This window comes from Micropterus salmoides, unplaced genomic scaffold, assembly GCF_014851395.1.
Source record: "Micropterus salmoides isolate LMB-PRFRI ecotype aquatic unplaced genomic scaffold, ASM1485139v1 Ms_hic_scaffold_9, whole genome shotgun sequence".
NCBI lineage: Eukaryota > Metazoa > Chordata > Actinopteri > Centrarchiformes > Centrarchidae > Micropterus > Micropterus salmoides.
The window spans coordinates 7,048,051-7,063,219 of NW_024044681.1; the positions used below are offsets into that span (position 1 = coordinate 7,048,051).

The following is a 15,169-nucleotide window of genomic DNA, read 5'->3' on the forward strand; positions in this document are numbered from 1 at the left end:
TCTGAAGAGCTGGGGATGGGGGACCATCCGAGGTGCATTTGAACGCAGCACGGATGTCTTCCGTTATGTAACGATAAGCTCACACCGCTTTAATCTGATTGGCTCATTTGTGTGCCTGTGATTCTGTCGAACCAATGAAAACGAAAGATCCCGCCCAGGCGGCCTGAAGCGAGCCAATGAGTCTGCGGTGACGTCACGCCAGATATTAAAGGTTCCACGTGACGTATGAGGCCTTCAGTTACAGTCGCCATTTTGTCGTCGTCGTTAACGGGCAGAGAAGGACGACAGAAATATCTAAACCACGACTCCCGGCGTTATTTCTCACCGAGTCAGGGCAGAACAGATCGCTACATGAGTTCATGGACTGCCTGCTAATCAATGGTTATGGTATTTACAAGCCCGGTGTAGGTTTTCCCGCGTCGCTCAGCTCAAAGATGGACGACAAAGCGGCGAGGGAAGACGCCTGCCGGGAGTACCAGTCCTCTCTGGAAGACCTCACCTTCAACAGCAAGCCGCACATCAACATGCTGACCATCCTGGCCGAGGAAAACCTCAACTTCGCCAAGGATATCGTCGCTATTATTGAAGCGCAAATAAGCAAGGTTTTTATAAATATAGAATACTTTCAATTCCAGATGCTTTCATGTCCGTGTATGTTAGTTTTAAAGGCCCCAGTCGTCGAGCAGGATGTGCTGTTGTGTGTTAGCTACGCACGTTAGCTAATAAACATGGCGGCTGTCGAGTGGCGCTGCTGTCTTTATTAAAACCCACATTTCTGTGTATTAAAGTGGAACAGCTCGTTTATTCATTCATATTTAGAGTCCAAATAAGAAAGTATTCATCTTTTAAAAGTTTTGTCCAAACTCGACGCACTTTATGTGAAATTTATATATTTGTGCTTCTGGCCACTGAAGTTAAAATCCACCGTAAAATAGTTTGTTTTAAAGTCTGGATGAAGTTTTAGGTGAACATGACGATGAAGTTAATGTTAAATTACGTCGAGGTCGACAGACAATGACCTATTGTGACTAAACACGTGTTTGTTTGTTTTTTGGTAAAGTTAATCTACTAAAACATCGTTGAGATAATAAAGTAAATCCTGCTATTTATTGTTTACTTCCTCTAAAAGCAAGCAAACGCTGTTTATATACCACAGCAGAAGTTATAAAGCAGGAGAGATGAAATGACAGGAGACATTGTGTGAACACATGAGAGAACTGAATGTACTACCCAAAAGATAAGTCCTAATATCAAGAGAGCGCTGTAGAAAACAAATAAAATGGCTTTTTATACACATGGGAGGCTGATGGGAGTCCAGAAGAAACAACAGCACAATTATCATGTTAGGTTTTAAGTCTAATTAGCTTTTATGTGTTCCTTAAATATAATATAACCTCTAAGAAAGGGCTACGCAATAAACAATTATCAAAATATAATTGTCCTCAATATAAATATTTGATTTCATTAATTAGAATCAGCCCTAGTTTTTCTTTTAAGATATTTATTTATTTATTTACTTGAGAAAAAGATTTTTACTTAATTTTACTCGTGCATTCTGGTTGAGCTGTTTGGCATCAAGTGTTCATTCTGAACATAAAGTTAAAAGTTTAAATCCACAACTAACCATCTGGTTTCTTTCACTCCGCAGCAAAAAAAATCAGCCTTTAAACTTTAAAGAAATAGTAATTTGACATTTATCCTGATAATCGCCCAGCCCTATTATTTTTTTTTTTAATAAACATTAGTAGATTGTTCCAGGAGCAACAAAAGCACAGACGGTGTGTTCGGTTTTCAGCCTCGAATCAGTCTAACTATCTTTTTATGTGTTTCTGGAGTATAATAAATCCTCTGAGAGCAGGTAAAGACTTATCTCCATTTGCACGTTTGGCTCTAAGCCTCCTGAAAGAGTCATGTGACAACTGCTGGAATCTTGATTGTCTAAAGTAGTGACCTAAAAGACAAAGTCCATGTGTTAATAGTGCATAATGTATAGATAATTAGTTAGACTTAGCTGTTATGGTGGATTTTGACTTTAACACGTGTTTTGGCCGCTCATGTCCCTGCAGTCCTTTTTCTTTACTGATCTGCTGATTGAGGCCAGACCACATGTGTTAATGCATACTGTCGGGTAGCTGCTGTTGACCACAGGAGACACGGCCTACTATAGAAATGCGTCTCAGTCAGCAGTTTTGCCTCAGGTACCTCTGTGGTCAGTGTTTGCACGTTTGACACGACAGAAGCTTTGCTCAGATCAGGAAAACAAACGTTTCTCTGCATTACTTCACTAGTGGATTTTGAATTACTGAAATGTCATTGAATGGTTAAAAATGTTTATAATAAAAAATGTGAAATGTGCTTTTTGTCATTTTTTATTTCCCAGTGTAATTTATTGGTATGACTCTGGTTTACATTCACTGACACGTCTGACTCGGCTTGTTCGGACTGGTTGTTTAAACATTAACTCAGCTGATGCTGCACAGTTTAGTAACAGACTTAAGAGTTTAAATGCAGCTTCTTTAACTTAACGCCTACAGATCACGTGTCCTACTCTCTTTAATAGGTTATCAATGTTTTTTTTTAAACAACTGAAGGGTCAAACTTTGAAAGAGTGAGTGAATAAAACTCACTGGGTAAAACTGGCTCATGTGTCATCTGGGTAAAGTACAAAGAGTGGTTTAAGGAAGAAAACCCTCTTTGGAGGTAAAAAGGTTCCTGGAGATCGGACTGGACTCGCCCCCTTTTTAAACCCCTTTGTGCATCATGGACGTGTTTTTCCTCCTCTTGACTGGAGCGTCCTGAGGTCACGGTGGAAGATGATGTTCTGATGATGGTCTTGTTTTTTGGGATTGATCAGAGGAGCGTTTTTATTCCAGAACGAAGAAAAAGACTGTAAACTATTATTTTAAATCTTGAACTTTTTCCTCTTCCTATCAGACGTGTCGACACATTTCCCCCCCCCTCACTCTGCACAGACTGTTTTTGGCTTTTTCACTCGGGGTGGCGAGGGGGGAGGGCGGCCTCGCCGCTGTTGATCCTGTCACATTGTACTTGAAGCATTGTGTCTGAAATGTTGGTTTTTAACCCCTGTTGTTTTCTAAACTTGTTGAGTTCTCTATTGCTCCAGGCCCCATCTGCCGAGAAGCTTCCAGTTTTGTACTTAGTGGATTCCATAGTGAAGAATGTTGGAGGAGAGTACCTTGCAGTGTTTGCTAAAAACCTAATCACTTCATTTATATGTGTCTTTGAAAAGGTACAGTTCTCTTTCCTGCCGTTCAGCATTGTTTTAAAACATTTAAGCTCTAAAAGTCTTCACTTCCCTGCTGTTTGTGTTGCTTGCTTTCCACGTGTGACCTCTGCTCCTGTTGTACTTCCCATAGTCCTGCTAATAAAAGTTTGTACCAGAAACATTTTACATTTCTTCTAACCTGTGCAGAAGTATGCCCCCCCCCCATAGTTTTAATGGACGTAACGCTTGTTAAAGTGCTTTTTTAGCTTTTTGCTGTGATGCCGCTGCTGAAGTGTTTCAGGTTTTTGTTGGCAGCTGTGGACCAAGTCATGTCCTCTGTTTGTAGGTGGATGAAAACACTAGAAAGAGTCTGTTCAAGTTACGATCGACGTGGGACGACGTGTTTCCTCTGAAGAAGCTGTACGCGCTGGACGTCCGGGTCAACTCTGTGGACCCGGCCTGGCCCATCAAGCCGCTGCCGCCGACCGTCAACGCCGGCGCCAGCATTCACGTCAACCCCAAGTTTTTAAAACAGGTGTGTATGTGCTGCAGACGCCACGCCAGACTGCGCTGTCGCTTTCCAGTTGCACGTTTAGATCTTAACAGAAATTAGTTTAAACTCTTTTTAAAATGATGAACTTCATGAAAGATTTGCGTTGTTCTGTAAATATGTATCTGGAGACGAGACATAGGAAGTTGTGTCTAAACACGGAGGCATGTGCGTTCAAATGTCAACTTGCTAAGCAGGTGTTAGCAGCTTTAATCGTCCCGGGTGTAAGACGCGACCTTAAGACTTTTATCCAACGCTACTGGAAAACTTTTAAACTACTTCGTTACAGAGGAGGAACTGAATTTAGGAGCTTTTAAGTTCCTGTGGTGTTTTTTTTCCTGAAATTCATATTGAGCTGAAACTGTTAGTTTCAAAAATGGCAAACCTGATCTGTTTGCAGGTTCTTGAAATGTGACCCACCATAATGTGTTCCCCGTTTTGAACTCAATATCAGAGTTGCTTTTAATGAAATGTTCTTAAAATGTTGAAATTTGCCTCACTGGGCTGGTAGCAGAAGGGAAAGCGAGACGTTTACTGCCAGATTTTTCCCCTGTGGAATGAAAAGAACCATAAGATCCTCTTAAACGTCCAAAGTCACAAAACCAGAGGAAGTTGTTTCTTTTTTCTTTGACCTCTGACCCTCTCTGACCTCGCCGTCTCTCCAGAATGAGGAGGCGTCCTCTGCGCAGCCTGTCCCCGCCCAGCCGGCGCCACCAGCAGCGCCCGCTCCGCAGCCGGTGCCCGCCGTCAGCCAGTGCAGCCTGACCCAGGAGCAGCTGATCCGACAGCAGCTGCTGGCCAAACAGAAACAGCTTCTGGAGCTGCAGCAGAAGAAGATCGAGCTGGAGCTGGAGCAGACCAAAGCACAGCTGGTAGGACAAACGAGCGGGCGGAGTCTAGTTGTTGTGTCTTATCATTGCCGTAGCATGTGAGAAAATATTATTTTCAGCAGATTCAGCCTCCCGTTAGCATCATCTGCCATCAATGAGCAGATGTTTCTGTTAAAAAGGTAAAATGTTGAATGTTTCCACTCCGCATCAGCTGATTCTGTGACACTATAACCACGGTGAGCAGAAATGCCGTCTTGTACCTGCTGCAACCTGAGATTACGTTCAGCTGTCTCACTACTTGTGTGAAGCTCAGACAAGCTTTGTAGGATGTAGAGCGCACGGCAACAGGTCCAAAAGCCGCCATTGGGAAACCGGTTTCAGGAAAGAAAAAGCGGTAGAAGCCGTTTCCCTCAGGAAATTGGTCAACTGAGGTGAAAGGTCGAAGCGGCCGTGTTGAACCACCTCTTGGTGCTTCGTCTGTTAGCTTTCTGTAATACAGCAGAGTGACGGGAACACTGAGTATGGTACAAAATAGATTCCCGGTTTTTTTGTCCGACCGCTGAAGCCTCATTAACCTTTTGTGTGTTTTTACACTGAAGAACAAAACCTCTTTGGTGCACATGAGCACGGAGTGGTGGTATTTAAGTTAGTAAATACTCCCCGTGTCAGTTGACCTGTTTTCTAACACGAGGCTCAGCAGGTAGAAAAGCTTTGAACATCCTGCAGGAAACCGTCAGCAGCTCATTAAGAGAACCTCGGTGCCGGATGAGGACCAGTATCTGTTGGCTTGTTAGTTTAGCCGCCTCTGAAACAAACACCAACCTTTTGTTTCGTGTGTCTGCAGGTCGGTGGTTTTGTGTTACCAACATCGACAGCGGTCTCCACTCCAGCGGCGCCGAAGCCAGTCAGCCAGGCGGCTCCTGCGGTCCGACCCTGGATCCCTCCTCAGACTCAGGCGGACGCCAAGCCGCCCACCAGAGACCCGCGTCTGAACCGCGCCGGCCCGCCCGCCGCCGCCTCCCAGTCCAAAGAACATCCTGCTGGGAAGAAAGCGGACGCGACGTCAACAGGAAGTCCTCTTGTGACACCTGAGAAGTCCACCCGGCCAGACAAGGCCAGAACCCAGAGGAAAGACGTGCTGGAGGAGAAACCCAAGTCCAAGTCTCCGTCTCCGATGGCCAAAAGTGTCCAGAGTAAAAACAGACAGGCGGAGGCGGAGCTTCAGAAGTCAGCAGACGGCACAAAGAAAGATCCCAGGCTGAAGAAACGCACGCAGGACAAGACCGGGGAGGCCAAAGACGACGAGCTGAAGGAGAAGAAAAGATGCACCGACAAGAAGGAGCGAGAGGAGGCGCCACGGGGAGCAGAGCCTCTGAGGTCCAGCAAGGGGAAGCTGGTCAACGGCGCGGTGACCAAACACGACCGCGAGGAGTCCTCAGAGAAGGCTGAGTTCAAGGCCGGAGGCAACGCACGAACACACGCCAGGAAACGCACCCGCTCGCGCTCCAGGTCGCCCTCGCCGAAGAGGAAGGACAGGCGGTCGCCCAAGAGCAGAACCAGGAGCAGCTCCCTGTCCCCGTCGCCATCTCACAAGCCCGGCAAGCCCAGGAGGATCCGCGCGGAAGAACCAGAACACGGCAAGCCCAGTCGAGAGGACCGGCTCGCGCCAAAGAAGATCCAATCAGAAAGCAGGAGGTCGAAGAGGCCGGCGGAGGAGCGGCACTCGGAGTCCAGAGACTCTCACTCCCCGCGGAGCCATGACGGAGGCAGCAAGGACGCCAAGGACGCTCCTCACCGCTGGAGGAGCGGCTGGGAGGAGAACAAACAGTGAGTTTTATAACCTTTTATATGTTCTGTGGTTCGGCCCGAAGCCGCCATCCAACGTCCAATCAGATTCAAGGTGGTCCGATCGTTCCTGATTTAACTAGTTTATTCATTCTTCTGTTAGCGTTTGAACACCTGAGAACTGTTTTCATTTAAAACATTTTGTTTCCAGCTTCTTAAATGTGATAATTTTCTTCCTTTACTTGTGATATTTAATCGTGTGCAGAATCGTCTTCCTGTTTTTGGGCTGCGGGAAAAGAATCTGAATTAATTGGTTATTAGTCGGTAATAAAATACTCAGTTTGGGGGGCAGCACTGGGATTTTCAACATTTAAATTTTGACCAACTGTCTAAAAACTTTTTTGCATAATAAAGGACTAAAGCTATAAACTGTCGGTCAGCTGATGGTCACAGCAGCACGCCGCGGTGAAACAAGTAAAAAACCTGAACGTGTGTTTCGTCCTTCAGTCCGAAGCTGCCGGAGGACTCTCATGTGAAGCCGGGACCTCAGAGACACAAACAGTACGGCCCCCAGGCCGCTCGCCCCGCCACCCCCCGGACCCCGAAGCATCGCCTCAGCGTGGACGCCAACCTGCAGATACCTGAAGTCCTCAACTCCGCCTCCAAGAAGGACCTGCTCAGGAGGGTACGTCCCAAACGCCGCTCGCACACACTAATTATAGTTATCGACAAAATCCCAGGAAATATCTAGATATCCGATAGACTCTAAATGAGCTCAGTGTTACCGTGTCGGGTGTTTCCTCCCTAAGTCGCCGCCGTCTCTCTTTGCAGGCCAGCAAGCGTCTGGAGAGCGGCGAGATTTCCCAGGAGGACTTCCTGAACATGGCCCATCAGATCAAACACTTCTTCCAGTACCGGGAGGAGAAGCAGCAGCACACGGACGGCTGGGACGAGTCCGGCAGCTTCTCCGCCAAGAAACAGCCGCTGCTGACCACGCCCCCCTCGGGTCAGCCCCGCCCCCACGACGCCATGGACCCGGCGGAGCTGTCGTACTACGAGCACAAGTCCAAGCTGAGGAAGACGCAGGTCACCCGCCGGGCCGCCGGGGAGGAGTGGGAGGGCGAGGAGAGTCCAGAGGAGGCCGAGGAAGGGGTGCCGGGTGACAAGATAGGCGGGCGGAGCGCCGCACACCAGCCGCCACATAAATACAGCCGGGCGCCACGGGACAGGCTAGGTGAGCATACGACAAAGTTTTCATCCAAACATCAGCCGCTCTTTTACTGACGACCTCACAGCTTGACGAAGCAGCCAGGTGTGCGTTCTGAGGCGTGTCACTGATGGCGTTTGTTAACGACTCTTACAGGTGAGCGGCGAAGTAAAGAGCGCGAAGAGCCTCGGCCGCCGCTCGGCCCCATGATCGAGGAGTACAACCACGGCAAAGAGTTCCCCACCCTGAAATCTCTACCCAACCTTCGCTTCAGGAGGCGAGCCGACCCCAGAGAGTCCAGTGAGTCCGCCGCCCTGAGCGTATCCATGACGATGTGTTGTATGTTTTCTCTGTTTACGCTGATCTGTGGCGCCGAATATTATCTGTCACCTGTCGTCTTTATTCGCAGAGAGGTCAGAGGTCAGTTTCTGGAGCTGCGGGGTGTCAGGGTCTCGATCAGAGACGCTCCAGCAGGGTTAGATCATGTCACACTCACGTAGAATCACGTCCCCCAGGGCATCATGGGAAGTGTAGTCAGTAATTAGAGAAGAAGAGTTTAGGTTTAGATCTCTTCTCTGTAGTTTCTGTCTGAGGTAACCTTGAGTGAAGCTCGTGCTGTTGTTTAAAGTCACCTGAAGTCATGATGTCACAGGATGTCCGGGCGCTCTGACGCTCGCCGGACGCCAACAAACATCTTGATGTGTTTCTGCATGTTTCCAGGTGAGAGGGAGTGGAACTCGCCGCTGACTGAGCGCCAGCGTTTCGACGAGCGCGAGGAGCAGAAGAGCGGCTACGACGCTCCTCGCAGGTACGGCCCACACGCGGACTCCAGACACCCCGACCCACGGAGGCCGGAGGGGCCCCTACCCTCGGGCACCGTGGTCCACAGGAACTGTTCGAGCCCGGCCGGTCTGGACGCCCCGGCCCCGAGGTTCGAGCGCGAGCGCCTGTCTCCTTTACACCAGAAGGACTCGGCGGAGGTGAGCCCGGTGCCACGCTTCGAGAGTCCCAACAGTGAGCACTCTGACGACGGGCCCCTCAATCTGGATGTCCCCCCTGCTCACCCTCCCCCCAAATCCATCCTCAAGGCGCCGGCTCGTGGAGGCCCCCTGTCTTCTGTCCGACAGCACAGCGACTCTCCAGGACACACGCCACCTCACGACGGAGGACACCCCCCCTTCAGGTTCGAGGGGCCCGGACACATGGGCCCCTCCAGACCGCACCCTCCCGGGTGGTACGAAGGTGGTGGCCCCGGGCGCTTTGATGATTCGGCCCGGTTCGATGGGCCTCACCACTCGGGCCCCGGCAGATTTGATGGTGGGGGACCGCCTCATCACAACATGCCAGAGAGGTTTGATGGGCCCGGGCAGTGCGACGGGCCCCACATGCCTCACGGTCCAATGAGAGGCGGAGACTGTATTGGGCGGTTTGACGGTCCGCCTCACCCTCAGGGCCCTGGGAGGTTTGATGGTCCGATCGGACAGCCGCACCCTGTTAGGTTTGAGGGACAGGGGCCCGGACCGGGTCACTTTGATGGTCCTATGCCACGCTTTAACAACATGGCCCCTGGTCCTGGATCTGGACCGCTGGGCTTCCAGCAGCCGCGGGCTATGCGCTTTGAGGGCCCTCCAAACCAGATGGGCACGATGAGGTTTGAAGGCCCCGGTCCGATGATCTTTGATGGCCCCGTCCAGCAAGGGCCCAGGTTTGACATACCCAATGTGCCACATCAGGGTGGGCCCCCCATCTACGAGTGCGCCCCTGGGCAGCAAGGCCCCCCGAGGTTTGCTCCCCAACACAACATGCAGCCCCCCATGAGGCCCATGGCTCCTCCCATCTATGAAAATCCAATGGCGGCCCCCCAGCAGAACTTCAACCCCCAGCGTTTCCAGGAGCCCATGAACCCTCAGTTCCCTTCGGGGCCCATGGTGTTTCCAGCTCAGCCGAACCTGCAGCAGGCGGGAAACTTCAACATGCAGCCGGCCCCGCCCTTCAGCCAGCCGGCCCCCGGCCCCTTCTACAACCCCGCTGGCTCCGCCGGCATGCAGCCACCGGTGAGACACGCCCCCCCCCCCCCCCACACACACACACACCTGTCAATCAAACACCTACTCTGATGTCATTGGCTGACGTTTTCACTGTCGTTTTTCCAGGTGAACATGATGGCGAGCCTCGGCCAGCCCTTCCTGCCTCAGAACCCGGTGCCTTTCAGACCGCAGCGTAAGTTCTTCCTGCTGCTCAGCACGCGTGTGGATCTGTAGAATCAGCTGACAGTGAAAATATAACGATGACGTTAGTTTCAGCCGTCTGTTCCTTCAGTTCAGCGAGTGACTGTTTGTGTCGCTGCAGCTCCGCAGGTCGTCCCTCCGGAGAACCACTTCGGGCAGGTTGACGTCAACGACCTGCTGTCCAAACTCATCTCCAACGGCATCATCAAACCCTCGCAGCCCGACGCCGCGCCGGCCGCCGACACCGGTGAGAGGGCCGCGCTAACGCTTCCACTGTTTGTGTTGAAATGTTGCTGCTGTCAGGAGCTTTTTAATAAAGCTGCTGTTTTTAAATTAAATTTTAATGTTTTTCCAGAATCTTCTTCTGCGGCTCCGGCAGCTCCGGCGGCGGCGGCGGAGGAGGAGGAAGAGGAGGAGCCGGAGGTGGAGGAGGACGACTTCCCGGACCTCACCAGCTTCAACATCGACGACATGAAACAGTGAGTTCAGACCCGAATCTGTCGGTTACAGATCAAAGCGATCGATATAAAGTCCTCCGGTTCGGCGTCTGGAAGCTTTTCTTTCTTCTTTGAACCCTGAATATTTGTGTTCTCCCCCCACATGCTGTCAGATTAGCGTTCCATCCGGGTCAGAATTAGAATAACCTTGAAGCCGTTTGATTGGTCAGTGTTGTGACACGTTCTGCCCCCCCGCAGGCGCTATGACAGCGTGGTGACCAAGCTGTACTCGGGGAACCAGTGCTGCCTCTGCAGCATGAGGTTCACCGCCGCTCAGACCGACCTGTACGCCGACCACCTGGACTGGCACTTCAGACAGAACCACGCCGGGAAGGTCGCCAGCAAGAAGATCACTCACCGCCGCTGGTACTACACACTCAGGGTGAGCGCGCACACACACACACACACACACACAATACAGGGCTGATGTGGAACAGCTGTGTGAAGCAGGTGAAGTCTTTACTGAGCTGCAGCTCTGACGGTGGCTGCTGGTTGGAGAAAAAGCCATATTGCGATTATTGTGGACAACATTTGGATTATAATGGAACAAATGAGGCTCCTTGCTTGATTATCAGGGACTGACCGAAATCCTGACATTTTGAAATGTGTATTTTTCAACTTGAACAAAGTTGAAAAGATAACTAGTGAAACAGAACAAGGGGAGCGTGTTGCTCCGCGGAGGAGGCGGCTAGAAGCGGCAAACATCTGCAGAGTCTCCATCCTCACCCTGGAGGAGAAACTGTACACGAGCGTCTCAAATAAAGAGAATAATGTTTAATGTTACGGTCACACTGCTCATGAAACATTTTTCTGATTGCACGTATCTGTTTTTAGAGGCACATGCGAGAGCCCGGTGTGGGCGGAGGAGAGCGTTACATGACCACATGGCGAGCAGCCCGGCGTTTAGAGAGCAGGGTAGATGAAGCTGATATCAGAACCGAGATAATTCATGTAAAATCTCTCAGCAGCAACGTTTTTATTAATGAATGATACGGAGACTTCGGGTTCTGCTGTGGATTTCAGGCCGTGTTCAGTTCGTCAGACGTCACTCAGCCGCACTCATAACTATATAAAAACTGACATTGCAATGCAGAGAATTCTGAAAAGAATCAAGCATCCCAGAATTATTGGGGTGATTTGTCGGGGAAAATGCACAGCAAATAAAAATAAATGAGCTGAAAATGTGCACTCTAATCCTTAAGTTTTAATGCAGTGAACATATTTTAAACTGATAAAAACAAAGAGCGGCTGCGGGGTTCCCGCTGCGTCTAAAGTTCGGGAGTATTTTAGAACCGCCGTGAGCTTCACCGCAGCACAGCTGCTGTCCACGAATACGTGAAGCGCAAGTGTCCCGGAGCGCCACATTATCAGCACGAGGACACCGCGTCCGTAAAAATGTATTTTCTTAATCGCCTTCATGTTACGTCATTTCTGCCCCGCTGCTGTTGTCATGGTAACGTTAAGTTACACCGCGCGTCAACTAACGTTCGGCCGTTTCATATTTTGTGAAACCGTGTTACTGAAATAAATCCATGTCAGAAGTAAAGCAGCCTGATTACAGTTTATTATCACAAAACATCAGTGACGAGGAAATTAGATTCATTTTAAGACGCCGCTGTTGTCGTTACTCTGATGCGCTTCATCAGGATCATTGAATAAAATATTGATTTATTGATTAGACACGTTTTTGATTTTTTTGACTTATTTTCTCTTTAGATTACACAAAATTAGTCGTTCGATGAATCGACTTGAAAAATAATCGTTACGTGCAGCCCAATGCAGCCACGAGCCACCAATGAGTAAGCAAAGTTTATTAATATGTAGCACCTCTCGGATAAAATCACAACAAAGTGAGAAACGGTGCATGGAGACAAAAACATAAAACCCTCGTCTGAAGGTCTGATCCAGACGGTTGTGGGGTCAGGCGCCGACGGGCCCCCGATGTTTAAACTCGCCTGTGTGTGTTTGTGCGTCAGGACTGGATCGAGTTCGAGGAGATCGCCGACCTGGAGGAGCGGGCCAAGAGTCACTTCTTCGAGAAGGAGAACGAGGAGGAGGTTCAGAAGAGCCAGGCGGCCGCCAAGGAGAAGGAGTTCCAGAGCGTGAAGGCCACCAAGGACCAGGTGGGAGAGGTGAGTCGCACCTGCGCCCGCCAGCCAATCAGAGCCCTGGTGTCTGATGTCACTTCCTCTTTTGCTTAAGTCAAAGTAGAAGTACTTACTTAAGTATTAGCATGAAAGTATATTAAAATAATAGAATAAAACTGTTACTGCATTGAAACTGTTGGTAAAGTTTAATCTCTAATCAATTATGTGTTTAATTATCAATAATCTGAATCTGCAGAGTAACTAAAATAAACGCAGAGCAGTAAAGTATAAAGTACAAGTACCTGTGAATTGTACTGAAGTAAATTACTAAAGTACTCCACTGAAACATAGTTCATGGAGTGAGAGTACGGTGGCCAGCAGGGACAAATCAGATCCCTAAACATCCCTCAGGTCACAGTTTCTTCTTCTTCTTCAGTAAACATGGAACCAATAAAAGTGATTGATCGTGTGCTGATTTATTTATTTTCCTCCTGCAGTCGTGTGAAATCTGCCAGGAGCCGTTTGAGACGTACTGGGTGGAGGAGGAGGAGGACTGGTTCCTGAAGAACGCCGTCAGGGTCGACGACAAGGTACGCCGCCGCCGCCGCCAGACTCTGTTTAAAAAGAAGTCACAGCTGCAGTTCCTCCTGCACGCCGTCGATTGATCGGACGATTGAGGAGAAAATAATGACAGGTTCTGGTCCGATTCGCCCTCCTGACAGTCGCCGCTCTGTTCTCTGGTCGGTGTAACTGGAAACATCTTCAGGAGAAAATATTGATCTGTTTAATATCTGAAAGCTTCCAGTCGCATGTTTTTCTGACACGAGGTCCGGGTTCCTCTCTGGGACTGTCGACACGCTAGAGCTGCAACTAATTTCGTGATCGATTTAAACATTCAAGTCGGGGATTTTCTCTGATTCAGCTTCTTCAATATAAATATTTTCTTGTTTCTTTGCTCCTCTGCTGAATCTCTGGGGTCTGGACAAAACAAGACTTCGGAGGGCGCGGTTCACCATTTTGTGACGTTTAATAGACCAAACAAGTAATCGAGCCGCGCAAGCGTCGACTGATCAATGTAATGCTGATGTTAATGTGTCCAGCGCCGCCGGTCTGTCGAGTACGGTGTAGCTGCATTTCTAGGTTTGTTTAAAAAATTGAAAACTAATTTGGATGTTTACAAAAGTTCATAATAAACCAGCAGCAATTTAATGTTTGCATTTTTTTCCCTCACTGTACCAAAAATAAACCAAACCGTGACTTCAAACCGAGGTACGTGCTGAGCCGGGACTTTTTTACTAAAAACGTATATGTGTACGAATTCGGCTTGTTTGTCGCCATCTTGACCAGTTTTTGAAAGCAACGGGCGTTACGGGCGGCAGTTTGGAGGCGTCTTACGCGACAGGAAGAGATCGCTCGAGCCGTTTGGAACGGCACTCGATGCCTCGCTGTCCTGTTAGACCAACACCGCCGCCGCTGTTTCTCTGCTTGCGTATCCTCCTCGCCTTCTTACCTGCTGACCGGCCTGTCGGCGCCCTGATCAGGGTCGTTCACGTCTGTCTGTTTTCTCTCCACAGAACTTCCACCCCTCCTGCTTTGAGGATTATAAAAACGTGAGTAGCTGAAGAATAAAATCCTGTAAATAATAACAAAGTAAACGTTCAGACGTTTGACCTGCTGACCTTTGTCCCCCTCAGACGTCTTCGTACCTCGACGTCACGCCGTCGCCCAACAGGGTGCTCACTGAACACCCGCTGAGCGCCTTCATCAAGAAGGAGGAAGACGAGGAGGAGGAGGAGGAGGAGTCTTCCTGTGCTGTCGCTGCTGCCGCCGCCGCCGCCGCCAAACAGGAAGTAGCGTCTGAGGCCAGCGAGCTTCCTGATGTGAAGAAAGAGGAGGAGCCGGAGGTTTTAACTCAAGTGCAATCTGATGAGAGTAAAGCGTAACGCTGCTGCTGCCTCGCCGTCCCTCCGTTTCCCGGAGCAGGCGGCGTTTTTTTTGTTTTGTTTTTTTTAAGCGTGCGGAGGCCGGGTCCTCGGCAACAATAACCCTCAATACATTTTTGTATTTGGATTCTGCGCGACCATTTCAGGTCTGCCGAACTGAAAGTGTTTATAAAGAGAGAAATGTTTTGTTTCCTGCGGGGCTGAGATGTAAATGAGTTAATTTATAAATTAAAGTATTTTTTGGTATCTCTGGTGTAACGCTGATTGAGCCTGTCGGCCTGGACTCAGCCGGGTTCATTGATTTGATTGGTTGGTTTATCGGTGGGTAGTTGCAGGTGTTGTTTCAGGCTGCGTTTAAAGGTAAGCATCATCTGATTGGACGACTGAAGACTCCAGCCGCTCTTCAGGAAGCGTCTCTGCGGAGGATCCACGTCTGTCCGTTGTTTTTCTTTGCTCGAGTTGATTTTCAATAAAAGAGTCTGAAAGTGGTCGGCGTGAGCGGTGACTGGTTTATTGTCACGTAGGTTTCACAAGTTGAAATAAAGGTTCAGTGGATTCAAAGCTCCTGCCGTGGTGTTTTTATTTCATCTGCAGAGTCCGGCTGTCTCCGTGAGGAGGTCTTTAAAGGTCTGAGTCTTTGACCAGCGCCGCCTGCTTGATGCACGAGTAGCTCTTCTCTCACTTTTCCCACCAGAGACCACAGCTGTCCGAACATCAGGCCTCGCCGCCTTCTACCTGCCTGAGGTGTTTGTCACAGCTGCGTCAAGGCAAAAGGAATAGAAAGAATAGAAAGTTGGTAAATAATGATCAGACTTA

General features: G+C 49.3%; 1 protein-coding gene across 1 annotated transcript; it reads left to right on the forward strand.

Annotated features, from left to right (window-relative positions):
* The first annotated feature begins 229 nt into the window (after positions 1–229).
* Positions 230–14,914, forward strand: pcf11 (PCF11 cleavage and polyadenylation factor subunit). The gene is made up of 17 exons (XM_038708065.1): positions 230–602; positions 3,125–3,250; positions 3,573–3,761; positions 4,442–4,648; positions 5,451–6,433; positions 6,899–7,076; positions 7,223–7,625; positions 7,755–7,898; positions 8,319–9,652; positions 9,752–9,818; positions 9,948–10,073; positions 10,182–10,305; positions 10,522–10,705; positions 12,300–12,455; positions 12,908–13,000; positions 13,985–14,020; positions 14,105–14,914. The coding sequence occupies exons 1-17, from the start codon at positions 360–362 to the stop codon at positions 14,351–14,353; spliced, it is 4,842 nt and encodes a 1,613-aa protein (XP_038563993.1). The 5' UTR covers positions 230–359; the 3' UTR covers positions 14,354–14,914.
* The last annotated feature ends 255 nt before the right edge of the window (positions 14,915–15,169 follow it).